Source organism: Habropoda laboriosa, unplaced genomic scaffold, assembly GCF_001263275.1.
Source record: "Habropoda laboriosa isolate 0110345459 unplaced genomic scaffold, ASM126327v1 scaffold81, whole genome shotgun sequence".
Lineage (NCBI taxonomy): Eukaryota > Metazoa > Arthropoda > Insecta > Hymenoptera > Apidae > Habropoda > Habropoda laboriosa.
In genome coordinates, this window is record NW_017100194.1 from 386,568 (window position 1) to 413,735 (window position 27,168).

The following is a 27,168-nucleotide window of genomic DNA, read 5'->3' on the forward strand; positions in this document are numbered from 1 at the left end:
ATTCTCTACAAGAGTCAGTAAGTTTGGATTCTACAAGTGACAGTGTAGATGGTCCTACGCCTAGGTCTGTAACGCCTACACCAGTCGGTTTCCTTTACGAGATTACACGGCTCGACAAATCATAATAGAAAAATATAATTTCTTTAATTTTACTTTTTTTCATCTGGAATTTTTTTTAACATGTTGGTGAGATTTTTCTGATGAAAATGATATCAAACACGATATAATTTGAACAACATTTACTTATTCACTGTCACGCCAGACAGTGAACGTGTTAATAAGTAAATGTTGTTCAAATTATGTCGTGTTTGAAGAAAAATTTCGGGATAAAAAGACGTAAAATTAAAAAAGTTGGTATTTAAATCGCTTGGTTGCCTCGACTCACGTTTCATGCTTATCTTTTATTTGCTGTCCTTGTCTACGTTCGGCAAACTACAAAGGCGGGCGCGAGGCTCGAAAACGTGGTCCCTGACTCTAGGAGTGTCAGGTTTAGCTTCCTTGCGGTCTGACACTTGGGGAGAATATAATGTACTTCTCGATCCTCGTTCCCAAGTCGCACGACGTGTGTGGATGTGCATAGTGTGAGTTTGTCGGCGCCTAGGAAAAACTCGCAGCTTCGCCTCTATTCGGCCATAATAGTATACGATGAGATAGTTATGCGAGATATTTGAGTTTTATTGGCTTTTAGAAGTTTCTTTCTCGATGTCTACGAAGGGTTGGATAAAGGAGGAGAGAGGTTCCTTAGGTGATTTGGTGAAACGCAGGTCTCTGGGATTTTCCAACTTATTCTCCTGGTTGAAACGCAAACTTTTTAAGTTTCTGAAATTGCTTTTCTACGTGAAACTCCACTTTTCTTGACAATTATACTTTTATGCGAATTACTTGCTTTTACCTTTTACGTAGAAAAATCATCCTTCTACCGTGAACGTCAACATTCTGACAGTTTTCTTAAACTGTACTTTTACACGTTAAATCGTCAATTTCTACTTTTAGAAAATCTTTACTTTTCTCCTATATTTCGGTAATTTCAATAACTTCCGAATGAACAATCTCGATTCTAAGGTATTATTTGCGGAATTTTTCTCGACACACACGCTCGTGCTTCCTTCTCGTCGAATTCCCTATAAACGGACCAATTTTTCACAAACGCGTCGTCACAATGCGTTTCGCACAATAGCGGCACAGTGGATTTCATTAGTTGCTTACATTCGCATGTACGTTTCTCCATGCACATACACACACACACGTAAACTTGTACTTTTGCTACGTTCGACGAGCCATCGATAAGGGGAAACGCGTTCGAAGGGGAGGAAGAGGCGTTTCGCGGCAAACAGAAGCGTTTACAAGTTGCGATACGAACTTTATGTAACGCCGTCGATCAACGACAGACGGCTTCTTTTTTTTCACGCAAAATCATTTAGTCGAACTTCAAGAGAGAGAGAGAGAAATAGAAAGAGAACGTTCCACGACGTGGAAACGTAATTAATGTTCAGACGATCGCTGGCTAATACAGTTTGCCTCGGCCATGATTGCGTTTGCACAGAGGGCCTCGGCGTAAAAGGATACACAAGCAATTGCGAACGATGGAACGAATTTTTAAAGTCGAATGTTTTCAACGTCGCTTTTCATATCGATTGCTCCACCATACTTTTGATGTATCGTCGATGACAATATTCTTAGCGAGTTACTATTTCCACCGCAAGCCTTGATTCGTTATAGCAATTAATCTTTGTGGGATCACGATACGATGGTTGTTTGGTGTTCTCTAACCCTTTCGTAGTGCGACGAAACAACAAAGTATATTCCATTTGATTTTTTACGATATCGAACGAAGAGGTACTTTTAATATTTACGTACTGTATAAAATTTCTCGTTATTCTTTTTGTAATCGATACCAGCTGTATTTTAATTCTGTAATACACTGCGAAAGGGTTAAATAGGCTAATTATTACGTTTAGTCTGCATGTGAAATTGTACAGTCATTAACAGAGTGACGAATAACATTTAAACAAATTGAGATGAAGGTACTATTGATTAATTCACTTGGCGATGCACCTAATTAATAGAAAGGGGATAAACGAGTAATTTGATGGTTTCGACGATTAACGTATAAGTGTATGTGTGATATAATATTATTTTCAGTCACGACGTGTTCAAATGTTATTCAATACCGATAAAGCTAATGTATTACTTTACTTGAAATAAATCGAGGAATACAATATACTGTTCAAAAGTAACCGATGGGTTCAGGTGCTCAGCTGTAGCAAGCTGCATAAATTTAAGTATAAAAATGCCCGTGAGAACGAATAACGAGAGATTATTTCTCTGGATAAAATGGCGGACTGCAGCGACCCTATCGAATGCAAGACCATCAGAAGCGACAAATGGCGTTCTCTCTGAATGGAAAAAAAAGAAAAGGAAATATCAGATTCTCTCGTCTCTGACCAATGAAATACACGGACATTCTGGCGTTTACAAATCGATAACAATTGTTATCGATTAACGTATGTACATGTACAAACACAATGTGAAAAAAGAAACGATATAAAAAGAAAACACGACAGAGGTTACAGAGAGAGAGAGAGAGAGTAACGTTGATATCGATATACATATTAATTGCGATAAGTACATTTACGTTTAAGTATTTCGATGTGACGCTACATAAATAGCGGACTGGAGTTGAAAATGGTGCGCTTGAATTCGATGAAAAAAATTTATTATCCTCTTCACGCTGTCGTGTACGCGAAGGATTACAGTTTTTATTCGTTGCATCCTTGGAACAAAATATCACGGCTATTTTATTCACGGAAATGGAACAAGTGGTGTATAGAAGGAAGTATATTTGATCGAATCTTGTTACAAGTGTGCTGTAAAATGATTTCATTTTCGACAGTTTTTTATTCAATCTTTCAATTTAATAACTGTGGTAATACTGTCCTTAGATCGGAGGTGTACACAAATTTTACACACTTTTTTATACCCACTTAGACCGCTCTCATGGTAATACGTTATTCTGTCCACGATAATCAATATACCATCGATGACAATTTCAACGTCGTTTCTGACACAAATAGCAATAAAATTGAATACGGTTTATTGGAACAAGGCAAAAGAAGAAATTATCTGTTAGTTACGAGCATATTCCAATTTTTATATCGAACCTGATGAACCTGATGTACAAATTGTTTCAAAGTTTTAAAGGTACTCCGAAGAATTTTCCATTGACAAACTAATGTACGCGCGTATCTTTTTCACACTGTAAGGTGCTCCTAAGTTCCTGGATTTATTGATAAAAAAAGAAAAGAAAAGAAAAAGGTGATAAGAGATATTTACGAGTTTGAAGGGATTTATATAGGATGGTATACACGTCGATCAGGTTGTCGATTATGGTTCGCGTGTTTTCGCGGTTTCTCACGAGATCACCGAAATTTGCAGCGAGCGTGAAAAGAACGAGGGAACCGAATAAGATCGAAGGTAAGAGCGTGACGAGGATAATAACGAGCGATTCGATCGATCCTATCGTTTCTCGCCGTTTTGCCGCGATATACATATATATATATACATAGTTAATATATATGTGTATGTATAGGTACTTAAGAAGATTCGTGATTCGCGAAATTCGCCGGCTCGTTAAATTGAATTCCGCCTCGGAAATAGAAATGATGCTCGCCTCGACGAGATTGTTATCGTTGTACCTAAAAAGCTATAGATATTAACGTAAAAAAAGAAAAAAAAAACGAGAAAAAAAAACAGAAGAGACACAAAGACACACACTGTCGTTCTCTCACTATTTATTGTATTGTAACGATGGGTATGATCATTATACCGGAAAAATAAAACTATTATTACTCTAAACGAATCGTTTTCAATGTCGTGTGAAAAATGCAGAAATATGATCCTACCTTATCATGTTCATTTTTTTTAGTTAATTCTTTAAACCTTTGCTTTACGATTTTTCTTTAATTACGTTTATCGTTAAACATTATTTATCATAATCTGTGTTCTGGATGTGACTGGATTATTTTAAGGTCAACTCCAATCTTCTTCGTAAGAATTTGCAGAATTTAAGATTAATTTTTCTGTTTTTTTAAGAACGTGTCGTTGAAGAAATTTTCGGACAAGTAGGTTTACAGGTTTTATTGTAACAATAATCACAAACAGCTATAACATCGTTATACATCCGAACACACAACGTCGCAACGGTTCCCTTGGGGAACACTCGATAAAGAGGTCGTTGAATTTCAATCAGCGAGGATACTTCATATTTTATTGAAACTGTCTCTTGAAAATCGTCAATAATTGGTCTCGCTATATGATAATCGACCTATCCTTCACAATTAAATCAAGACATCGAACAACTCGAATCCAAGTCCATTACACATTATCGTCGAACAAAGAAATATAAAATCGAAACTTCGCGATACAGTACTTCCTCCGCTTCCTTAAAATTATCTAACGTACATCTAATATCAACAAAATAACAAACAGTAATAAAGTTTAACAAATTCCCACTGACCAACGTTCCGCGACCAACCAATCCGATTGTTCAACAGCAGAAGAAATCATCGATACCATTTCCAAGGTACATACTACATATAATTTACCAATGTTACGAAAATTTTTCATAGAAGTGAAAATTCGTTGGTCACGATTCGTTTGTCAGCAGGGATCTCCTCGTACACGTCGACGCCACCCGATCCTTTCTGGATCACTCAACGATGCGCTGGATAATCAGCGTACCAACTGAAGGCGCCATTTGAACCTGTGTGCGCGCCGAAATCCACGTAATCGAGGATGTGAGCGGTTGATCTCTCGGCCCGTGGACTTTTCAGCTCCTCCTGAGATATACTAGGAATTGCGACTGGTACGTAGGCCTCTGTTTGCCGGGTGATCCTGGACGGTGCCACTGGGCTCAGCTCGATCACGTCGATCCCGTCCACCGGTATGGCTATGTAGCGACGCGCGGCCGAAGCACCGTAGACCACGCACAAAAGAAGCAACGTTACAGTCTGAAACGGTATAACGAGGGATATTGAACTTGGTCTGCGGTGGAGTCGAAGATCGAAGTAAATTAGAGAGTCTTCTTTGAAGATGATCGAGGATTCAGATTAAACGCGGAATTTGCTTGAAATTCGGGGAGTGAAATGTGGTCCTGGTGATTGGGGAGAGGTGAGAAATTTTGGGAAATTGGAAAATTGTGGAATTCAGTAAACAAGGAGAGCGGAGAGTAATTTAAGAAAAGTACTGGAATGTTGATATTAATTTTAGATGTATTATTGATAGCTTGTGAAATGCATAACTGGAATGCGTTAGATTTAATTTTAGTAAGATTTCTTCTCGATTTAAGTTATCAGTTTCGCATTTACCAATGGCCTCGAATTTTCATTATGCCACGTCAAACGATGTGCTACTGACCATGCACTTCACGGCACATTGATCTTCAGAGTATCGGAGATTCCTTTGAAAGGTGTACAGCATCCTCCCTATCGAGCGTTCTTAGAGATGAAAGATATCTTTGGTGCAGAGAGCGTTTAACTTTTAAATTCTTATCCTTGGAACGGTAGCAAAAATCACGAGTGATCCGCTAAGTGACCAATATAATTATACGCGACTGAAACCTTCTAGACTCGTGTCTAACGTTCAAACATTCTTCGACAATCTAATACGATACATTACGTGACTGTTTTATCTCCGGGAAATTTTATATTCAATTCTCATGGAAAATTCTTAAATGTCTGCAAATAATTCCAACAAAAATATTGATTGTCGTCGCGAATCTTCTTTCAGAATTTCCACTTGAACTATTTACTCCCGTAAATAAGCTTTTCTTCAATTATCAATACACGAAAATTATGCGTGACGATGATAAAAGAGGGCGAGGGTGAGTTTCACGCGCGATTTCGTTTCTTCTTTTCATTTCGAGCAGTGACGCAAATAATTTCGAGACCGACCGTTTCAAGCACGAACGCATAATTATTTAATAACGGCGGCGAGAGATAAGTTGAGAAGGTCAAGGTAGGAAAAATGTAATTATCGAGAACCACCCTTGGACAAACTTAACAGAAAGATTCCAATTAACCTGCCTGTTATTTATATGTGACATATCTCCAATGAAGATGTACAAGAAATTCCGATGATACGCGGCGATACCGAATGCAGTAATACGCTTTTTAATTATATCGATGGTAAAAAAAAAGTATAAATTGTAACCTTTCTCAAGCGACGTGTAATTAAAACATCGTACGAGCTAAGAGAACAAGGTGAATATCGTTAATGTCTTTAATCTCGGGTGGAAATTAGACGATAAAAGTTTATAGTTAGCCATAGTATAGGTACACACGTTGATGCAGCAGCATCAATCATGTAATAATCGATCAAGCACGTTTCACTGGTTATTAGTTATTTCATCGACCGACCAATTAACTCGTACTCGCAATTTAAGAGCACGTTATCATTGATGTACCATCGAATAACTTCATCCGGTGATTAGCAGTTGAGCTAATGGGACCAATTAGAGCGCGTCCTACTGTTGCGAAAACGTCAGCTGGTTGATTTATGCGCGGTACCAGGCCTGGTCGTTACGACAAGCTAAAGAAACAAGGGATTCAAAAGAATCGTATAATAATCGGGAATTATGACATAAATATCGACGTGTGCGTTCATCGATCTTGCACTGATTTCATTTTTCTAATTATCCCTCTATCGGAAGCTTCGCCTTTTTCTTAATCATTATGAAATTTAGAATGTTTCACGATTGGCATAATCGCTGATACGGTAGAAGTAAAATTAAACTTTATTTTTAAAATGAGAAATTTCAGAGTTGAAATTTTCTGAAGAGTAGCGAACATATTAATTTACTGTGTTAGATCTGAATTCAAATTTAATTTCTGCAATGTTTCCTTAATAATTAATCATTTTTTTTTCTTATATCATCATTATTATCTTCGTCGTTATCGTTTCTCGAATTTTAATGTAGAAATAAGGTTTTTTGTTCTGGAGTAAAAAGAAAGTATGTGATATTCTACTTGAGGTCCAATGAATTACAGGTTTATATTCATCGCGTATCTTTCATAGTAGAGATTCGTGCACTATAACGCGAAGAACAGTTTCTGCTACAGTCACGTTTTATATGACCAACGAAGGTAAAATCACGTTGACGATCAACAGGCCGCTGTGTATGATCTGTCAGGAAACGAGAAATAGTAAATGTCTGATCACCTTCAACCCCATTCTACTTACGTTTCACCGATCAAAGCCACTTAAGGTCCTCGGGATTTTCTGACATTAAAATTTTGCTAATAATAATTCGCAAAAGTTACCAATACTAACGACACGGTCGAAACTAATTACAAGCTTAACGAAATATCCAAACTTGAAAGATCAGAATTTAGCTACGACTAATATTAAATCCCTTCGTAACCTAATTTAAACTCAATCTAAAACTACCAACGCAAAATCATACCTAAAATATCTTCTCCCTGATACCTCGAGTATCCGAATTTACATCGAAAGTATAAATAACTGAAATTCAATAAATCGCAATATAATTGTCTAATCTTAACTTATTCACTTTGAGAAGAAAAACAAAGAATTTGGAAATTCTACCGATCTTCTAGCTATTCTTTCCTAAAATACTTTGCACCTTTCCGTATTACAAAGAAACTGTTTAATTTCTGACACCGCAAGTTCTCCAATATCGCGCAAAATTTCCCAAAAATTTCCAATCTTAATCTATCAGTCGTCAAATTCCCGTTCCCTTTAATATCTCTAAAACTTCCAAAGATACCCCTTTAGCACTTCTCAAACCAGAATCACCCAAAACAAGCGTATTAACCCTTTGAGCAGTGAATTTTTTTAAACCAAATTAAAATTAGTAACACTAATAGATTAAGTTCGCCCTTCAAAAGTAGAGAGACGTGTAAATTAAGGACAGTACTAATTTCACGCAAAAATTCAAAACTTACCGTGCGCGTTCGTACTGCTCGAAAGGGTTAAGGGAATATAACGAACGATAGAAATTTACCAAACGATTCATCGTGATGTTTAAGCCGGTTGTCGCGTAGACAGTTTAGATATTCGTCGTACTGATGAGAGAAGGTCGGGTTAGCGACGTTTTATACGATTTCGCTTGGCCGCAGCTTTCTCGTTTTTCCCGATCACCAAGCACCGGCCGGCTTCCAGGCGACAGCAATTACTCCCGGTACTTCTTTACTCGCTATTTACCCTATTCCAGCCGAATTGTCGTGTTCGTGGCTAGGACGAACGCGAAAATCGACGTCGAGTCTTGCTTTTTTTACCTTCATTTAGGAAGTTAAAGATTCGTCTTTCGTTAGAAACGAAATTCAGCGAGACTGATCGTTTCATCAAACACGAAGTCTAGCATTAAAATGGTTTAGTTAAATGATGTTGTTGTCAGGTTGATCAATCTTGCGCTCATTTGTAATTGTTTCAGAGATTGATGGATATACAGTGTGCACGAGGAATTTTTTTAATTTGAGACTTAGCTTTCTTAGTATTTAAGCATTGTAAATTTCGAAAGGCAACTTCCGGTGCGTGGTACTTCGATATTAAAAAATTCGCTATACTCCCAAAGAAAATATTCAATTCTATTTGTCTCACAATTTTAAGGCAATCCTGTATGTTCACCTATTTCGTTAAAAAATTACTTAAATCCATCGAAAAATCAAAGTTACTAAAATTCCATCCATTCGTAAGTTTCTTTTTCATCTTTTGCGATACTTCTTTAAATTTGAATAAAAAAAATGTCACGAATCTGTGTTGATCGATTCAAGTTGAAGAGATTTTTTTGTGATTTATGAAAAATTAGCCAAGTCAGATATAACTTGCTTTGCATATTTATTCTTCATTTCTATTCCCTTGAATCAATCTTCTGGAGCGGCCATTAATCGCGAAATTGCTCGGTCAGGTTTCTAACCGAAGAAACTCATACTCGAGACGAACGTGTATAAAAGCAGATACGGTTTCGCAGTCCTCTGTGTCGGATGAGCAAGTTCTCTACTCACTGTTCCAGCGTAGTAACTTCCGATATCGCTCTTTCCTCGTCCTGTTCCTCCTCCTCTTGCCGCCGCCGCCATCGTCGTCGCCGTTGCTGCTCGTCGAGGGCTTTGTCCCCTCTTTTTTGCGGTCGTCCGCTCGGTTCCGACTTTTACCCGTGGACAAGAAGCTCCGAAAAATCGCCGCTCTTGTATCACGATGCCGTAATCCGAGAAAGCAGCGGAGCGCGATGGATAAAGTGAAAGGAAACGACGATTTAGGGTTCCGTTAAGACACCAGGCAGAGATAAGTAGCTTACAAGAACGATCACTTTATTCGTTCGGATTATTATTTAATTTTTCAATCGTACACAATTAATAAACGAGTCGTTCAGATCTCTTTCACGTACTATAGGGTTCGACGCGATTGGAAACGCTCGCGACGAGTCCAATTGGATTTTCCTTTGAAAAAATAAATCTCTAGAGATACGACAAAAAAAGTATAAACTAAGTAGGCAACAATAAACGTTTTTTTTTTTCGTTTTTTCTTCTTCGTAACGTCGTTGCATACAGTAAAATCAACAAGGTCTTCTCCGTTTTAAGTAACAAATGATGTCGCGTTCGTGACGGACAATTACGAGAACAAGCTGACTTAAAAGGTTATCTTATAAAAATAGAACGATCTACGTGTTTCTTTTCCCTTTGTTTTTTTGTTTCTCGTTTAAATATTTTATACACCTTCTCTAATACTTAAATCCGTTTCTTACGTGCTATGTATATATGCGTACGTGTATATGTTGTATAGTATAATAATTTGGTGATGGTAATTATGTTACGAAGCGGTTTTAAGGCACGCGATTTCTTTATCTTGAGCACACTTTTAATAGCGTACGTGTTCTGAAGAAAACGATTCACAGCTTACGGAATAGCGCTACGTGACTACTTGGAAGAAGAGCAAGGAAGATTTTTCACAGGGTTTATCGTATTCCCAGACACGAACGGTCTCAGAGTGTGTCTGTATGTAGTTCTGCCGTCTTCAGGCTCTTTCAGTTACCCCTTTTCTCTGTTACACACACCTTCTTCTCTAAAGCGTGCGGAGATAATTCTATTTTGATCTATGATTTTGATTAATCGGCAGAACACGTGTATCGTTGTCTATTCACGTGAAATTTGAAAAAGAAAAAACGGTGCTCCGCTTTGATAGGCGACAAATGTGAAACACATCGGTTAAAATAATCAGAGAATCGAGAATTTGAAAATCGAGCATTTTGTTCTAGGATAAAATGAAATGATAAAGCACTGTAATAGAGCGAAGGCAGTAAAAAATGAAGCTCCATTGAAAAATAAATAAAATAAAATTAATAGCACTAATGCATCTCTATTTCTATCCTATTCTTCGAGACCTCTTCAATTTATCGCTACAAGCAAGATTCTCTAACTATTTTAAAAGAAACAAACGGCGTCTCAAGCTCTCCTAAGTCCAGCTTCTCATTTCCAAACCAACAAAACATCGCGATTAACTCGCCATTCATGAGTGCACATAAAAACCATTACCATTCTACAAAGTAACACACTCTCTCTCTCTCTTTCTCTCTCTCTCTCTCTTTCTTCTTCTAAATAATTCACTACGATAATTATCGAAGTATCACAAAAGGTACACCGTAGGAATAGTAAAAAGAAGCGTATCTCTCTCCAATGAAATTAAAGAAAACAACGAAACATTACTAAGAATGGAATATAGAAAAAAGCGTACAAGTGGAGAGGGTTAGATTCATTGGCGGATCTTCTACGTTATCTTGTCCTTTTCTCATCGAAGTATATACTTCGTTCCAATTTTACATTGTATTATCAAATATCTACGAGGCTAAAGAAAAGAAGAAGCATATTCCATAGGGGGAAAAAATGGCTGGTTCGTTCGATTTACCCCAGCTCCAATTCTTCAGAATCATCGGATATATCGCTCTCATAGCCGGCCGGAGCGAATCGTGCCGATTTGTTGATTTTAAACTGCAAAGTCTCCGATTTCCCGTACTTATTTCTGCTTCCGTTACGCAAATAATCACCAGCACCGTCCTCACGGTGCACTTTCCTCTCTGTCTCGATGAAACGGCTCGTCTCGTCCTTCACCGGTGTCACCAAATCGATCTCCTCGATCTGGCCACCTGGTTTCTGAAAGAAATCGATACAGACATTGGTAATGATCGCGATGTGTTCGTCGATTTAATGGTTAACCGCAGGCGAGCGTGTTCCTCGAGAAAGAGAAAAAAAAAGGGCGAAAAAATCGCCTCACCGCGCACTTTCTACGCTCAATCCCGTTTTACCGCTTCGCGGAGGAAGTCTTACTGTTCGGAGGCTGCAGGCTCGACGAACTTCCGGTGAAATTGATTTCGTGGCATACTTCTACTGTAGTTTTGCAATTTTCAGGGTTAATTGATTGTTAACATGTTGTTTACCGGTTGTAATATTCAAATTTGGTAGTTTTGTGGATTCTTCTATTCGTTTTGCAACTCAGGATTTTCTTATCTTCAGAAATGGGAAAATTTTTGTCGATCTTTAGAAAAGGGAAACAATTTTTTTATCTTTGAAACTTTGTGAATTTTTCTATATGAACTCTTTTGCGTTATCGAGTGGTGTTTTTACTTGTGTTACAATATGACAGCAAATGTTAAATATGATCGAAACAAAGCTCGTATGAAATTTCAAGTAACGAACAGAAAATTCTCCAGTGTTACAAAACAATGTTACAAAGTATACTTGAATAGAATCGAAGCTGAATGTTCTCACCTGTGGCGTTATCAGATTAATGTCTTCACCTAGACGGCGCAATGGCACATCCTTAGACATATCGAGCTCTATGACCGATGTATTTGGCAAGTCGATGGTCGAATCCAATTTACGTGAAGTGTTTACCGGCGTTTCAGGGCTCAGAGCTCGTTTCGCTAACGGCGAAGTAGACGCAGGACTTGAAATAGTCGTGATCTCGTGGCTCCGTGTAGATAACGACAACGTTGAAGAGGCTGCAGATGATAGAGTTTCTTCTGGCTCGGCTAAACCCTCGTTTATTAACTCTTGACCAATGTTGATGTCCTGTACGCGTTAAGAAAAACAAAAAAAAGGAGAGAAAAAGAAAAGAGTAATTCATTGCGTGAAATAATTTCAATCGTATGCATTTCGAGCATTTTTCGATATGATCGATCAGGAATTCCAGCACACTTTTACAGCGAAACTTTTGCAAACTAAAAGATTCGTTTTGAAAAAAAAATTATAAATATTTACAAATTTATTTATTTTTATTTCTTTGGTTAATCTGCTTAAAGAAAATTTGAACGGAGTTGCAAATTATGAATTTCGTGGAGATACTTTATCGCTAAACGTTGAAATGTTTTAATCCGCGTAATTCCTGGATTTTCTTCATTTTCAACCTGAAACACCTCGTAAAAATACCTTATCGTCGTTTTTGTCGTAAAGATCGACGGATGGAATCGGCGAGCCCTCGCGTCTGAATCTTCCATATCCAAAAGCTCGCTCTTTGTAGCCCCTAACTTTGGCTATTAGTACCTTCCACTGAGCCAACCAAGTGAGTTCCGTAAATTTGTCACAAGCCTCGATGCTCCATTCATTCTCCCTAAATCGTGCGAAGAAAAATACAACAAACACGATCAAATTTATATAAAGAATCATCGAAGAAAAAAAATAATTCAACGAATAAAACAATTTCCATTAACACCAATACCAAGAATTGTCACAATTACGACATTCTATCGGAATTTTTAATTTTATTCCTTCCGTGAATCCGAAGTTACGCAATTATTTAATAATCCTCGTAACACGTTAAATGACGTATTTTCGTTGGTTAATTTTCCAACCCGGGCAATTGGCAATTGCGGATGCCCGAATTGCGAAGTTACGCGGATCGTAGAGCGATAAATATGTCGTTGAATTGGCAGCGAAAAGGGAATCGTATGCCCAGAAACGATATTTTGTTCTCAATGTTTGGTATGTTCGTATTACAAAGAACGCAGTGTGAACTTGCTAAATATACACTGATCTTAGGTAAAGCAACTTTCGTTAGATATTACGAGAAATATGTCTATGAGCGTATTTCTGTGTTTCGTTCTATTATTCTTGAATCATGGTGTTTGCAGTTTCGACGAATAGGAGTTTCGATAATTTTCCTCGTGCCAATTTTAGCAGAGTCGAAGATCACAAACAACGTGCAAATATTTACGTTACGAACATGTTGATTCACCACGTTGTTGTTTAAACAGTTGGTCTAGGTTCACGTTTGAGATCACGATGTTGTCGGATGCGCTATTTGTCTTGCGAAAATTTTGATATTTCTGGAAGGGTTCTGATAGGTACACAAAATTGTACGATTCAGATTGATCTAGACATGTAACTATTGTAAAATTCTGTAGATTTAATCAGGATCGTTAAAAAGTTTTGGAATTGAGAGATGAGAAATTCGAAAGCTGAGGTCTATTAGACATAAATGAAACTGATTTTATCAGTTTCGAATCATTCTAAAATCGTTAGACCTCAACTTTAATAATTATAAGGTTGCGAGACCTCGAATTAGACTGCATCAGTGTTACAGACACTATTTTGGACCACTTTAGATTTCGGAGATCTTCAGGTTCACGATCGAGGTCGTTGGACTTTAATTCCTACGAGCTGTGGAACAACAAATTTTACAACTCAGGACTTTCACAATCGATTTTTTTGATTTAAAGAGGTGAAAGCTGAATTTTCACGATCTAGAAGTTGTCAACCTCAATTTCCTTCATCCAGAGATTTACCACTTCGGAAACCACCCTAAGGTCCTAAGATCTTCAACCCCATAAATCTCGAAGCCCAGAATCCGGGGTCTCAGCTCTAAGATTCAAGTTCCTCGATTCGGGAAAATCAAAATTCCATAATCTTCGAATCTCTCAAACCGCGATTTTACGATCCTGAAATTATCCTATTCGAATCTCACAGTATCAGAGATGATCCAATTCACTTTTCACAATCTCATTTTATACTACCACATTTTCATCAACCCTATCCCCACAAAAACCATCTTTTCATCGTTTCTTTTACCAAACTAAGCTTTAGAAAAAGTATATATATATGCCATGGTGAAATTTCACCTATATGTTAGCATAAACGTGATTTTCGTCTGACGATAGCTTTTAAGGGTTAATTCGAAAAGGGTGTACAAGTAGTTCAACCCCTTCTTGCCTTTTCACTTCGCGAAACGAAGCGTCGAAGATAAAAGGTCAATCACCCGAAACTTTTTAACTTGTACGTATTCCCGAATCGCCTTGTTCGTGGCCCAATTACACGCGCAACTTTTACGTAACCCGCGATTCCTTGATGCAATTACCATTAACCCTGTTACGCGGTGCTGGGATTCGGTATGTACGCGAATTCGAGGAAGGCGATAGGCGGTATCGTTGCACGAAACAAAGAACATGTGCGTGAAGCACCCCCATTTAGCGAGGCTCGACGAGCACTTTCGGGACGTCTTGTTCCATTTATAAACGGCACAACACAAGTGTACACGTGCGAGAAGATGAAGTGGACGATGAACGTAGACCCTCAGCAATGGTCAGACCCTCTCAGTCGTTTCACGTTCTTCGTGCTGAACAATAATCCCTATCTGAACCGGTTAGAGAAAGCATTTTCCGGGGAAACCCCGAATATTTTTATCTCGCCTAAATAAAATCGTTACTCCGTGTCGGTGTAAATATTGCAAAATCGAATTCTAGCTGTCTAAAACATTGTCGTAAAAATTGATATTCTATTCGAACGGAAAATGTCACAGTGAAGAAAATTAAGTTTAATTCGTAAGATAGTCGAAGAAACGTCTCCGTTGTTAAAATTGAAAGCAATTGAAACAGTAAATATCGAAGGAAGAATTCTTTCTTTCTGTCGATCGATTTTGCACGCAGTATCGAAACCAGTGAAACATAGATGAAACGTTGAGAGTGCAGAGTGGAAAAAGTGAACACGGGGATTTCTCGCTGGCAAGAACCCTTGCTAGCCCGATGCACTTTATGCCCGATGTATTAATGAACGTTATAACAGACGCGTGTGTTTTATTTACGTAAGTAAGCATTTATTTCGCGTTCCTGCGAGGCTCTCTCGTGTGCGACCGTGGCTTTTCCACAGTGTGCAACAGTGTCAAGTGGCAGTTTGAATGAGGAATGAAAGAGAAATGTTATACCCGCGGCTTTCCTCGTTTGTTGCCAAGGGAAAGCTTCTCGTTACGTTTTTAAGCGATGAATATTAAAGCTGATCTTGTAAAGTGTTTATGGAATAAACGTTACTTGGAATATCGAGCTGTTAGGAGAACGCTCTGTTCAATTAGCACAGAGAGTATTGTGATGTTCGTTGTAAGAAAAAAAATGATAAAATATGAAGATTTTTTAATTTATACTGTATGGTATTGTAGAAGGGTTGTTGGTAATTTTTTTTTCGTTTGCATTGATAACGATTCGACAATTAACAGTGATATCTTCAGTATTAAAGCAGAAGGATTATGATTTTTACTGGGCAAAGTGTTTGGTATACTAATCGAATTTAGAATGCTTGTAGAGCTGTCGAAAATAGTTGGAAACATAGTGAGAAATTAATTGCAAGACGAAGGCGAACAATCGAGCTTTTTAAATGACATGCGCTTGTAACGCAAACAGTCCTCGAGCTCGTTGTTGCCTTCAATTAAGAACCGTTTAACGCGATTACCCCGTTTGTTAATTCCGTCTTGAATTACCAGGTAGTTTCATCGCGTCTCCTATTGCCTGAAAGAATTTTTCTAGACGCGCTCGAGAGTCGTGACGAAATTACGTCTAACTGTTTCAAACCGGTAATTTCACGAATTAAGTGGTTAAATTAATCGAATAGAATTCTGAAAATAATCGTGTCTTTAACCGATTCAAAATAATTACCTTCGCTTTCGTCCATTTTCATTTAAATCGCGTGTATTTGATTTGAAAACTGGCTAAAAAAATTTTGCAAAGAGAAAACTTGCAATTTCCGTTCTGGTTCAATTCGAAGAAAAGAAACGAAAGTGTGTTGAAAAAGGTCTACGATGAAGTGAACAACAAAAAAGCTTCAAACAACGAGAGTAGTTATGAAAATACTTCTTTCAAGTCTGTCAAAGTGTTCCCTACGAAATATAAAAGGTGGAAAACAATTATTTCGCCACTCTTTTTACCCGACCTAGTTGTCGCACTGACCCACTGTCATACAAAGAGTGTTTGAAAAAGCTCCAAGCATCGTGAACAAACAAGAATGATAATAAAAAAAAAAAGTACCGCTGAAAAGGTGTACAAAAGTGCACTTTTGCTGAAGAACAGTAATTCGGTCATTATTCTAGCTTAATCTGAATCGACTCTCACAACTGAGGATTGAACATAAAAACGGCTACAAGTGTCAACAGTACAAATTTTAAGAAAACAATTATCAAATTATCGCTGACAAATTTTTTGTTCACTAATAACCACTATCGATCATAAAAATAAAAAAAAAATTAAAATCGTTACACCGTTGAAGAATTTTTAAAACTTTTTAAAAAGATCTTAAAATCTTTCGATTGTTACCTTCAACTTAAGCAACAATAATTTTTTCTCGACGATTTTTAAAATAATTCTTATTTTTTGATCTCTGATCCTAATACGAACACAAAAATCTCGACACAACAAGAGCAGTTAGAAAAAAGAAAGAAAGTGCTCGTCTAACGAGTAGGATAAGCGTGCCCTCGAGAAAAAGCCCGAGAAATCGGAGAAAAATGATCCTGTTCCGGGAACAGGAAGCAGTATTGTGCATTGTGCATCGGGAAAAATCCAAGTCCATGGGAGGGCAGTGGTGAAACGAGTGTAACGGAAATAGAAAGCGTTTCGGAGTGGTCTGCGGGTTTCTGGCAACGAGGCACTCGTCGGTTTTGCCCTCGAAAGCCGTCGTGTCGCGTGTAACCGAAGACCGTCGGCACCGCGGTAATTCCAACTCGAAAACCATCGTGTGTGCATTACTTCGAGGTTGCAACGGTGATTAGCTGTTTCTCGGCACGCGATGCGAGGCACACGGTATTCGGTCAGATTGATTAAATTCGCATTCGACTGCTACCGTCTCTCCCTACGGTCTCTCCCTCCTTCCTCGCAGCGGAATCTAATCCCATTCTGATCGTTCGAGGCATTGCAGGGATGACTCGATTTTTCATCCATTCTTACGAACATTCACAGGACAAGTTTCTGACACCAGCTATTTTTGAGAAGCGTCAGTTTAACCCTTTCATTGCCGTTGGCGCCTATTGGGCGCTTGGAAAATTTGTTTGCACCGTGCTGTTGACTGCCTCTTGGCGCACTTCCATAATTTAATTTAATTCTCAATTTTATCCTTTGCACGCTTCCTACTTAATTCGACAAAACAAATTTTCAATCTGGTGGTTAACCCTTTTCACGCTCGTACCTGATAAGTGCAATTTTCTTTGTTTCAGAAGCTAATTTTCACGGTATAAATCGCAAAGTTCGTTTCTGGAAGGTCTTCGTTAAGTCGAACTACGAATCCGTAAATTTTCAAAATGCAAACGGAAAATTTCGTATAATCGTTAACAGTTGAAACTACGAATTTTCAATTTTTCTCTGGGAGCGAAGATCAGAAATGAAATGTAACATGTTAACGTCAGAAAAGAAGTAAGAAACGAGTCAATAGGTTCCCATGAACTGCATCCTCTGTTAGTTTCCAATTAAAATTGCGGTAACCCTACATAGAAATAGTATCTTCGAATAGATACGAAGGTCTATAATTGATATTCAATCGATTGGAGCAGCAATTGAAATTGCATCGTCGGGATCGACTCGAATCCTTATTGATTCTATTTGCACAATTGCTGTTTCGATAACTGCAATTAACTTTCAATTCGGTGTTCCAGTCTCTTTAACGCTTAGCCATAAACAACCGTAGCGAATCTACAACAGTCTTCGCTTGATCTCGAATTGATTGCAATCGAAAGTCGCTAATGGAAAATTCGTTAAACTTTCGTTCGTTGTTCGTAACTCCGGTTACAAACGTATCCTCTGTGACGAGACACGTATGTAATTATCATAGATTCTCCTCGTTTCGACGCTCCAATTAAAATATTCCTGTCTCTCCTGGCGTCAATTAAACTCTTCAATTAACAATTTCAAATCATTTCCAACGTCCTCGCAATTTTTTGCAACGCCTCGCGAGCGACACTATTCGACCCCATTTCACACGATATTTATTTTATAAATTTATACCTGCGGAGTTTGTTTGCTCGATTGTTTACAAACTTTGTCCCCGAGCACAGCAGAAACTCCGTGAAATTTGAATAGCCAACACGCGACAGTTCGACAAAATATTACACGTACCACGAGATTGAAAATCGATGATTTGGATTATACAATTGTTTGTTTGTTTTCAATTCCCTGAGCCAAGCTTCGCCCTCTTATTACTCTCGGAATAAAACGTGATTTCGTAGGAAATATCGAAATAAAAGCGTGAACGTGCCGAACAACCAGCAAGGAATTCCCTTTGAATAAAGATAAATTAAGATCAGAAATTGGCTCGTTGCCAAACGTACAGAGACACGCGTGCCTACCGTTGAACTTGCGATTTATACCGCAAAGTTTGCTACGTGCATGAGACTAACAATCGGCAGAAGTGTTTTGCGCACTTTCACAAAGCTTTATCGTGTGCTCCGCACACCGCAATTGTACCGCGCCACCGGAATTACTTTTGCCCGGTGTAGACAGACGTGCGTACCGCGAGAAAATCGAAAGTGAAGCGAAATGAAAAAAACTGCACGGTGAAAAAGTAGAATGAGAGAAATGGTACAAAAAAAAAAAAAAGAAAAAGACAGTAAAGGTAGTTAGAAGCAAAAAGAAATAGTATAAATAGAGAACAGTGAAAAAATAAAAAAAAATAGTAAAAGTTAGATGATTGCGAAATATATTTTTCTGCAAATATATTATTATCAGGATTAACCGCGATTAAACTCATAGAGAAAGAGACATCTCGAAGATGCTTAACAGCTTTCTGATTACAACAGGTGTTTCCTGTTTAAGTAAAACCAACAGAAAATGGAGCTACTGGTACCAGCAGTTTCTGATATCGTGTTTAAGTATACATGGCCCATTCCAAATTACAAGAAGACTGTTTTAAAGAAGAGCTCTATAGATAGCCCGTCATTCGATGTCAACGTGAACGGTATTCACAGCAGGTGGAATTTGTCTATCAGATTCTGGAAGAATCCTGATGGTAAGAAAAACGGATTCACCATTACAAATCCATCATTCGACAGTGATCCTATCTTTAATCGCTCTTTTTCTCAACAAAAGTACGCTAATTTGTATCTGAAAATTCTTTAAGAAGTAAAATAGAAAATCAATTTTGAATAATTTGGTAATTCAACTTCGGAAAATTTCAATCGTTTGTTTGTTCTCTTCTTTTTAAATCAGTCCCTTTGTATCTGTTTCGAGGTAGAAACAATGAAATCAATTTCTGAACCTTATCATGCTGTTTGAGAATTTGTCGCATTTTTTTTCCCCCCTCTTTCATCTTTTTCCATATTCATTTTTCTCTTCTCATTCGGGACAATCATCGATATCGACTTTATTAAACGAAAGAATGGTCTACTGTTTGGTAACAGGCAAAAGAATGATAAACCCCGTGGTATTGTGCCTGAACATGTTGAACTGCACCGTAGATGAAGCGGAACAAGCGAAGATACGATTTCAATTTGCAGTTTTCAATGCCGACGTTAAACACTGGGAGTACTGTCACGTTAGCAGGACAATACTCGAGCTGAAATCGTACACGGACATCATTTCCTTGGGCTACAGAGACTTGTCCATCGTCGACAGGCATTTAAAGAAGAACAACGAGGTGGTGTTAATGGTTAAGATCCAAATAATCCAATACGACAGTGAGAAGCACAATCTACCGCAGGCGAGTACTTTCAACGTGAAGATATTCTTAAATCAAATTTTTTTTTTTATTTTTGGTTTCTATCGAATGAAAATGTAATAAATGCAAATTAAATGGTCAATTAACGCATTGCAGGATATGGCGAGACTGTTGAAATATGCATATGGTGCAGACACAAAATTAACATGCGGAGGTTCGACAGAGATTCCAGTTCACAGTAGTATATTAGCAGCTCGTAGCAATGTTCTAGCTGAAATGATCTTGCCCACAAACGGATTCGACCACAGGAAAAATTCAAAGGCGGATACCGCAGAAGATAAAATATCGGATACGCGAGAGGAAGAAAATGTAATCGATAAAGAAAACGGACGTCCCAATGTACGTGTCAGGCGTTATTCTGTGCCAGTGTTGCAGAATGGTCGAATTGATCTGTTTTAAACCCCATAAATAGTTGAATGAATCTGCAATTTGATAATATTCCTCAAATATCTAACAGTAATATCAGCTCTATTTTATCATTAAACATGAGTGGCTTATGAAATGTAATTTTTCTGTAATTATAATTTTGTAGAGTTGTATTCTATAGTGATTCTTTTGTTGCTTATTATTTCTTTTTATCTTAACTAACAATCCTGCGATTAATTATGAGATTTACATAGTTTTCGTTGTGCGATACAATTGTCTTTTTATGAAGAATATATTTTGTAACCGAGTTTGCTAGCTTCACGGGTGAGTACTCAGTGTTGCTTGCTATTACAATTGTTCGATACGTAAACTTTTTGTAATGCTATTGGTTTGGAAATATTTCAGGATTGTTACACGTTTTCGTTGGAATTGTTGGATCTCAGTAAAGAAGTGGCGGAGGAACTGTTGCGATACATATACAGTGATCACGTTGATAATGTGGATAACTTTGCTCCCCAACTGTTATCCTTGGCTGAACGCTTTTGTCTACAGGGTAAATTAATTACAACGTCTTACGTCGGCTAAGGCGATCATTGATAATTATCTTTCAGGATTAAAGGAGCTTTGCGAGAGAAATCTCATTGAAACGATAACTCCAGAAAATATAGCGAGTAGACTTTTCATTGCGGATGAGTTTGGCTGTGACGCGCTCAAAAGGGCGAGCATAGCGTATTGCGAGGAGAACATGATGATGCTCAATAAAAGTTTAGCATGGAAAATGATGGAACAAGTAAACCCAGAATTGTTCAATGAAGTTTGTGAAGCTGGAATGGGTAGTTCAAGATCAAGTAATATGGACGACAGTGAATTAAGCAATTGACATGAATTTTTATAAATCATTATCGATTTATAGGGGATATTATCGATATAGAGGAACCTATATATCATGCAACAGTGTCTTTATGCGAAAGTTCGATTATTTATAACATCCCGTTGAGAATGTTCGATTTCAACAAATAATTTTAATAAACGTTTTTATAAACTTTAGTATACTTTACTGTTTTTGAGCTTTACCGAATCAATTTAATTAAAAATAAACTTACTTTGGTTTAATGTTGGCTAATGAACACTCGATTGCCTGCAATCGTAAGCTAAGAAAATCGGTTCGAAGTTCCAGCACATGATCAAGTTGGACCATTTCATGGTCTCCATAATCCACAAAATAAACTTCACACTGATCATCCTCAGGTGTGGAAGTAACTTGTGCTCTGTACCATTGTTCATCAAAACTGAATTTGGCTGCAACTATTTGACCAGGTGTTATCTGAAATAAAATGATACAATCAGGATAAAAATTGAATTCATCATCTTTCAGACATTATTCTTAGTAGAATTATATATTTACATTTCTTAATGTATGCAATTCATGATTTTGTTCATCGTTATAATAGGCAGTCATCTCACAAACTAATTTGTCTAAAGCTGTAGTTCCAGAACCTACAACTTGAACCCAGAATTGACTAGGATTTTCCATTGCAGATACATATACTTCCATTAAGCCATCAGTGACTGGGGAAAAACATACAAATGTAGAAAAAATTCATAACATGACAAATAAAAATATTGTTCACATTATGTGTTTTATATACCTTGTATTGATAAAGATTCAGTGCTTGGTTCTGATGCACTAACTACAGTGTTCCTAGGAGACAATTTTCCTCTGGGTAATCTTGCTGCAGAAGAAGCCTCTAGTTTTGTACGTGCTTCTTTTTCTTCACGAACTTTGTCTTCAATATGAGACAAAGCTGCAGCAATTTGATCAGTTGTTCCTTTTATAATAATCCTCCTTTCAGCATCTGTAATATACTAGTAACAGTTATTAAAATTTAAAAGAAAGAAAACCAAAAAGGAAGCATGATATCAATTTATATGCAAAATATACATACTTGGATCATAAGGTGCATAGCTATTTTCAACAATGATTTTTGCACTAGACATTGTTTGAATTTGTTGTATATTTTCACCACCTCTTCCTATTATCTTTCCACATGCCTTTTGAGGTACATACATTTCATATGTTTCAATTATAGGCTGATTTTGAATTATGGACTTTATCATTTCTTCTGCTAAATGTACACCTGCATAACTGCCTCTTATGATGCAAATACGATTAGGACATTCAATATTATCTTCCTCAAAATGTATATGGGTTCCTGTTTTATCCTGCATATCTTTTATCACTGAACCACCTCTTCCAATAACTGCAGGTACAAATTGCCTAGGTACTTTACAATCTATCGAAATTCGTTTTGCAATTTCAATATTTTTTTTTCGGGATTTTATATCATCTTCATCCTATATAATTGAAAAAATAATTTAATAAAATATTAATTAAACAATACATAAATTTATGTACTTGCAATCTTACCTTTTTGAACAATACATATAATACAGCAATGCTAACACTCGTTAGAGATAAACCAAGTAAAATTGGTAGTGTAAACGGTCGTCGCAACCACATCATTTTATGTTCCAACGTTTTAAACGTGCTACTTAATTCCTATTTTATATTTCCGTGTAAATCAATTTTGTGATAAATGTAGAGCATGCCTCACAATTGTTATGAATATAACGCTTCATAACCTCAAAGTACTCTTGTAAAAAAACATTTGTGGCGCGAGTTACAAAACGTACTATAAAACGTTGACACAGATTTAAGCACACTTTTAAAATGGTTTTGAACGTGTTTCCATCAATCTATTCTGTCCGCCTTTAAATAACGAGTGGTTTTTGAGCTCGGATTGGAAATCGTATTTTTAAAACTGTATTATTACCAACAGTGAAATTAAAACATGCTTTAGCAAACTGCGCATTTGTTAAAAAATATAAATAATTTATTGGTGCAGTTTTTATTTTATATTAACTTTTATTATATTTAACATAAATAAAATATTAGGAAGCATTTTTAAAATTAAATGCAATTGTAAATTGTACTATTCGCATTTGTTATATTGGTACCAGTACAAAAGGGGTCATGACGTAGACACCAAGTTTAGAACATTACGGTTGATTTAAATCTATCGTTTACACTAGCGAGGAGTTAAACAATATAATCATTGATATCTTATCGATAAAGGTACGATATTAACATCGGCATACATTATCAATTAATGAATGAAATATGGATATGTTACTTTTGCGGAGTGTGTCAAATATTAAACAACGTTATAACAAAAAAGGAGGTATTGTAAATGTAGAACTCTCTATAGTTATTATAACAAATGCACTGGTATATAGAAATATGTTATCAATTTAAAAATACGTAAATTACTACATAAGCTACGTAAAAATACAAATTAGAAATGAAAAAGACAGCTTTAAAATGTAGATGTTTTAACCACCACGCAATTCGCGATAGTGATTAAATCCTTTTGTCAATTTGATTTTGATGAAACATGTTGCAATCCATAAAAATCTACATTGTTTACTGAAACACGGAAAGATTTGACGTAATAATTTATCAAAATCGCAAACTTGATCCTTGGAATTATTTCGCGGGAAATTCAGTATGTAGTCCTATTTATACTGGAATGACGTAGTGGATTTCATAAATCTGTATTTTGAATGTTTTTAAAAGAAATAAGATATTGTTTACAAAATTTTAGTATTTATATCTAAAATAAACAAAGAAATAAGGTTTGTAGCACTTTCGTAAAATTTCATATTCAAATAAAGCATATTACATTAAAAATCAGGTCGTTTATAAATAAACTGCATAGGCATAACAGGATGTCGTGGTTAACATCCGAAAACATTTTCATTTATTACAAGTTATTTTAGTACTTCCTGTTATTTAAAATGTATAACAGAAAAAGCATATTTAGCTGCAATTCTAATCTTAATTATAAAGCAAATGTGTCTATTATGTATATTGCTTAATAATAACTTTCAGACATTACAAATCGTTGTATGTAAGTACATTCCTTGAATATATTTTGGCCATACGTATGTAAGTACTTACATACGCATGCTTTAATGAAAGAATCTCCTTATATATTTGTGAACCAGAATACATCATGTTTCCCTACTATAGAAGATGGGAAAACTTGCTTACATATTGTTCATATAGACATTTGATAAGCATGTGAGTAGTTGCGACGATTTTACCTCCGTAACCTGTAGTTTCCTGTTAGAAAAATTCTCGAATGTACATATTGTTATGAACGGACAATATAGTTATATATTTCCGTTAAGATCATCGCATTTGTCATACTACATTCTACTAAGAAACATCAACATCAGTTAAACCATTCATTAAAAGTTAAAGACTTATAAATTTTATTGCTAGAAGTAAATTTAGCTAAAATTTAATAAATTTATAAGTACATTCGAGTATAAAATATCTTATCCAATATTAGTAAAATTGAATAATAAAATAATACATTATTTATTTCTAATGCTTTTAGAAGTATAAAAAATCTAAAATACTATCATTTTTTAATTTATATTTTATAAAAATATCTTGTTTTACATATTCGACACGTAACTATATACTTCACTATGTAGTTGCATACTTTATAATATGTGTATATAGTATACTTTATCAGTGAACACACGAGCGTGTCCACATGTATGTATGTACATCATGTATATGATCACGGAGGATACATGTACATCTTATGATGTGTTCTTACTACATGTTTCCCTGATACTTCACGCTTTGAAATCACTGAAGGAGTTAAGAATTAGTTTGTTAATAATACCCAATTTCTAAGCTTCTCAGGCAGATAGCCATTGCTAAACTATATTGTTTTATCGTATATTTTTTTACAGTCAATAATCATCATTAACTTTTAAAAATTCATAAATATTATAAATAAGAATAAGAATTTTTAAAAATTTATTTCTACAAATTATTTCTAGGAATTTTAATTATCTATGATTTTGTTACAGTTTAAATATATTATTAATACATATGTCGATAATCATGTTTGAATTCGTTTTGTTTCGCACAAATGAGATTTGTGTATCCTACGACCATAAAAACAGAAATTTTTAATAGTTGGAGGCATTGCTCACAATGATTGTTGAAAGCGATAACTGCGCACATTACAGGTCAAGGAAATCGATAGCATCACTGGAAAAAAATAATTTTCAGTTCCTTTCAACTGCTTCACAAAAGGTGAAATCAGTACATATACAATGTGTTAATAAATGTTTCCGAAGCTATAAAATAGATAAAAACATAAAGGTAACCTTGAAAACTAAAAATTTATCTAATCTAAAAATATTTCTCATATCGCAAAAAATGTGCCTCTGTTACCATAGAAACCGCACCAAACAGTTTTCGATCTCACTTCAGTTAGGAGATATATTCACTTGTAACAGTTACGTAACTCCTCTGATATGTAGAAAATATACACTTGTATGAAATACATTTATTGAAGTTGTTCGCTTTCAAGGGAACACTAATGTTCATATCTTAACGGGATAATTATTACATGTTTTCACTTTCATTTATTGCCGTGTAATCGCCTACAGAACAAGATGGCTTTCATAATTGATAGACACGCGCTAACTTGTCTATCATTCGCAGAAAGTGGCGTCTGTACCGAACAGGAAAACATATGATGAAGAAAGTACGTATGTTTCCAGTAAATAGTCGCGCCATATTTTGATTCCTACTATTTTTACTCATGTTAACACTACAAAAACATAAGCATCTAAGACTAATAAATGTATACTATTCTTCATATAAAAAATGCTATATATTCAAAATTTGTTTGAGAATTAAATTTTTATCATCTCATATGTATGTTTTATCGATTATAGGTTTAATCTCAATCTTAAGTGATTCTATCTACTTACAATTTTTATACATACACAATTCTTTTGTTTTTATATATAATTTTTCATAAGAATCATCTTTCGCGTTAGTAAATTACATAACGTAGATGTTCTTATAACAAAACAACAAACATACCATGTTCTTCATACCTCGTTTTTTACCTAGCTATCGAATTGTGTGCGCTTGCGCGTATTATCAGATCCGGCTCTTTTATAACGAGGGGGAATATCTCGCGTCTATCAGTTTACAAAGTGTTTGCCGCTACAGACAGTACTTCGGAAAAGAACAATGAAACCACATGTTTTGGTCACTAGTAACGATGTACTGTCAGCTGGTATAGATCTTCTCCGTACAAAGTGAGTGCGTTTTTCTACTAAAATAACTGATAATATATTTATTTTTTTATAAAACTTTAATAATATTCTCACAGTTCAAAAGAAAAGCTACAAGTCTAACAATTTAACTGTATAACATTGCAAGATTGTTTACCATTTAAATGTACTTTAAAGTGATTTAATAGTTTCTTCTGATTTTATATTTGTTTTTGCGCTCAGGTGCGATGTTACAATCATTCAATCTATTATGCCGACCCGCGAAGATGTATTACAAACTCTTCCTGGTTATGATGCAATCCTTGTCACTGGTCATATTGGTGTGAATAGTGAATTTCTCAATACTGCAGGTAAATATTAAATCGTGTTGATTAAAAAAAAACTGTAGTAAATTTCGTTCCTACAGAATTTTGAATTTTGAAATGGGAAACAGTAACGACGTTAATCAAATTACACTTTAAAATTTAATTGAAAAGCATCTGAAAAAAAACATTATGTATAATTATAAATACTTGAGTTCTGTATCCAAGAATTTATTAATTATGTATTGGTTTTTTTTTTTTTAACAATGTGCATTAAATTGGCAGGAATAATAGTTTTACGCATGAAATATCTTTCAAAGGAATTTTTAAGTTGAATAAATATATTTTAAAAATTA

At 35.9% G+C, this 27,168-nt stretch overlaps 4 protein-coding genes across 6 annotated transcripts in view; 2 read left to right on the forward strand and 2 right to left on the reverse strand.

Annotated features, from left to right (window-relative positions):
- Positions 1-4,712: 4,712 nt before the first annotated feature.
- LOC108570286 lies at positions 4,713-8,035 on the reverse strand. Its single transcript, XM_017932122.1, has 2 exons — positions 8,024-8,035; positions 4,713-5,009 (listed from the first exon to the last, which is right to left on the reverse strand). Exons 1-2 carry the CDS (start codon positions 8,033-8,035, stop codon positions 4,713-4,715), a joined length of 309 nt encoding a protein of 102 aa, XP_017787611.1.
- A 2,418-nt stretch (positions 8,036-10,453) lies between these two features.
- LOC108570249 (tudor and KH domain-containing protein) lies at positions 10,454-23,149 on the reverse strand. Its single transcript, XM_017932078.1, has 8 exons — positions 22,759-23,149; positions 22,277-22,685; positions 21,980-22,186; positions 21,736-21,899; positions 21,434-21,654; positions 12,438-12,618; positions 11,778-12,080; positions 10,454-11,162 (listed from the first exon to the last, which is right to left on the reverse strand). The coding sequence occupies exons 1-8, from the start codon at positions 22,852-22,854 to the stop codon at positions 10,914-10,916; spliced, it is 1,830 nt and encodes a 609-aa protein (XP_017787567.1). The 5' UTR covers positions 22,855-23,149; the 3' UTR covers positions 10,454-10,913.
- LOC108570250 (protein roadkill-like) lies at positions 14,767-21,234 on the forward strand. 3 transcript variants are annotated; one of them, XM_017932079.1, is made up of 6 exons: positions 14,767-15,084; positions 19,048-19,256; positions 19,648-19,946; positions 20,061-20,303; positions 20,736-20,883; positions 20,942-21,234. In XM_017932079.1, exons 2-6 carry the CDS (start codon positions 19,079-19,081, stop codon positions 21,208-21,210), a joined length of 1,137 nt encoding a protein of 378 aa, XP_017787568.1. In that variant the 5' UTR covers positions 14,767-15,084; positions 19,048-19,078; the 3' UTR covers positions 21,211-21,234. The 3 variants fall into 3 exon arrangements, with proteins under 3 accessions (XP_017787568.1, XP_017787569.1, XP_017787570.1); XM_017932080.1 differs by lacking the exon at positions 14,767-15,084 and adding an exon at positions 18,005-18,066; XM_017932081.1 differs by lacking the exon at positions 14,767-15,084 and adding an exon at positions 18,723-18,753.
- Positions 23,150-26,379: 3,230 nt separating the features above from the next.
- The window catches only part of LOC108570269 (glyoxylate reductase/hydroxypyruvate reductase-like), a 2,443-nt gene continuing 1,654 nt past the window's right edge, over positions 26,380-27,168 (forward strand). The window contains exons 1-2 of the mRNA XM_017932106.1: positions 26,380-26,534; positions 26,733-26,860. Of these exons, the coding sequence (XP_017787595.1) occupies positions 26,467-26,534; positions 26,733-26,860 (196 nt within the window). The 5' untranslated portion in view covers positions 26,380-26,466. The remainder of the gene's footprint in view (positions 26,535-26,732; positions 26,861-27,168) is intronic.

What these genes read in the sequence shown, in the direction of transcription:
- LOC108570250 (XM_017932079.1), top strand. Translation starts at nt 19,079, where the DNA reads ATGGAGCTACTGGTACCAGCAGTTTCTGATATCGTGTTTAAGTATACA. An exon ending in ATTCTGGAAGAATCCTGATG is followed by an intron (nt 19,257 to 19,647) that starts GTAAGAAAAACG and finishes GTTTGGTAACAG; the next exon opens with GCAAAAGAATGATAAACCCC. An exon ending in AGAAGCACAATCTACCGCAG is followed by an intron (nt 19,947 to 20,060) that starts GCGAGTACTTTC and finishes AACGCATTGCAG; the next exon opens with GATATGGCGAGACTGTTGAA.
- LOC108570249 (XM_017932078.1), bottom strand. Translation starts at nt 22,854, where the DNA reads ATGATGTGGTTGCGACGACCGTTTACACTACCAATTTTACTTGGTTTA. An exon ending in TATATGTATTGTTCAAAAAG is followed by an intron (nt 22,686 to 22,758) that starts GTAAGATTGCAA and finishes TCAATTATATAG; the next exon opens with GATGAAGATGATATAAAATC. An exon ending in ACGACAAAAACGACGATAAG is followed by an intron (nt 12,081 to 12,437) that starts GTATTTTTACGA and finishes TAACGCGTACAG; the next exon opens with GACATCAACATTGGTCAAGA.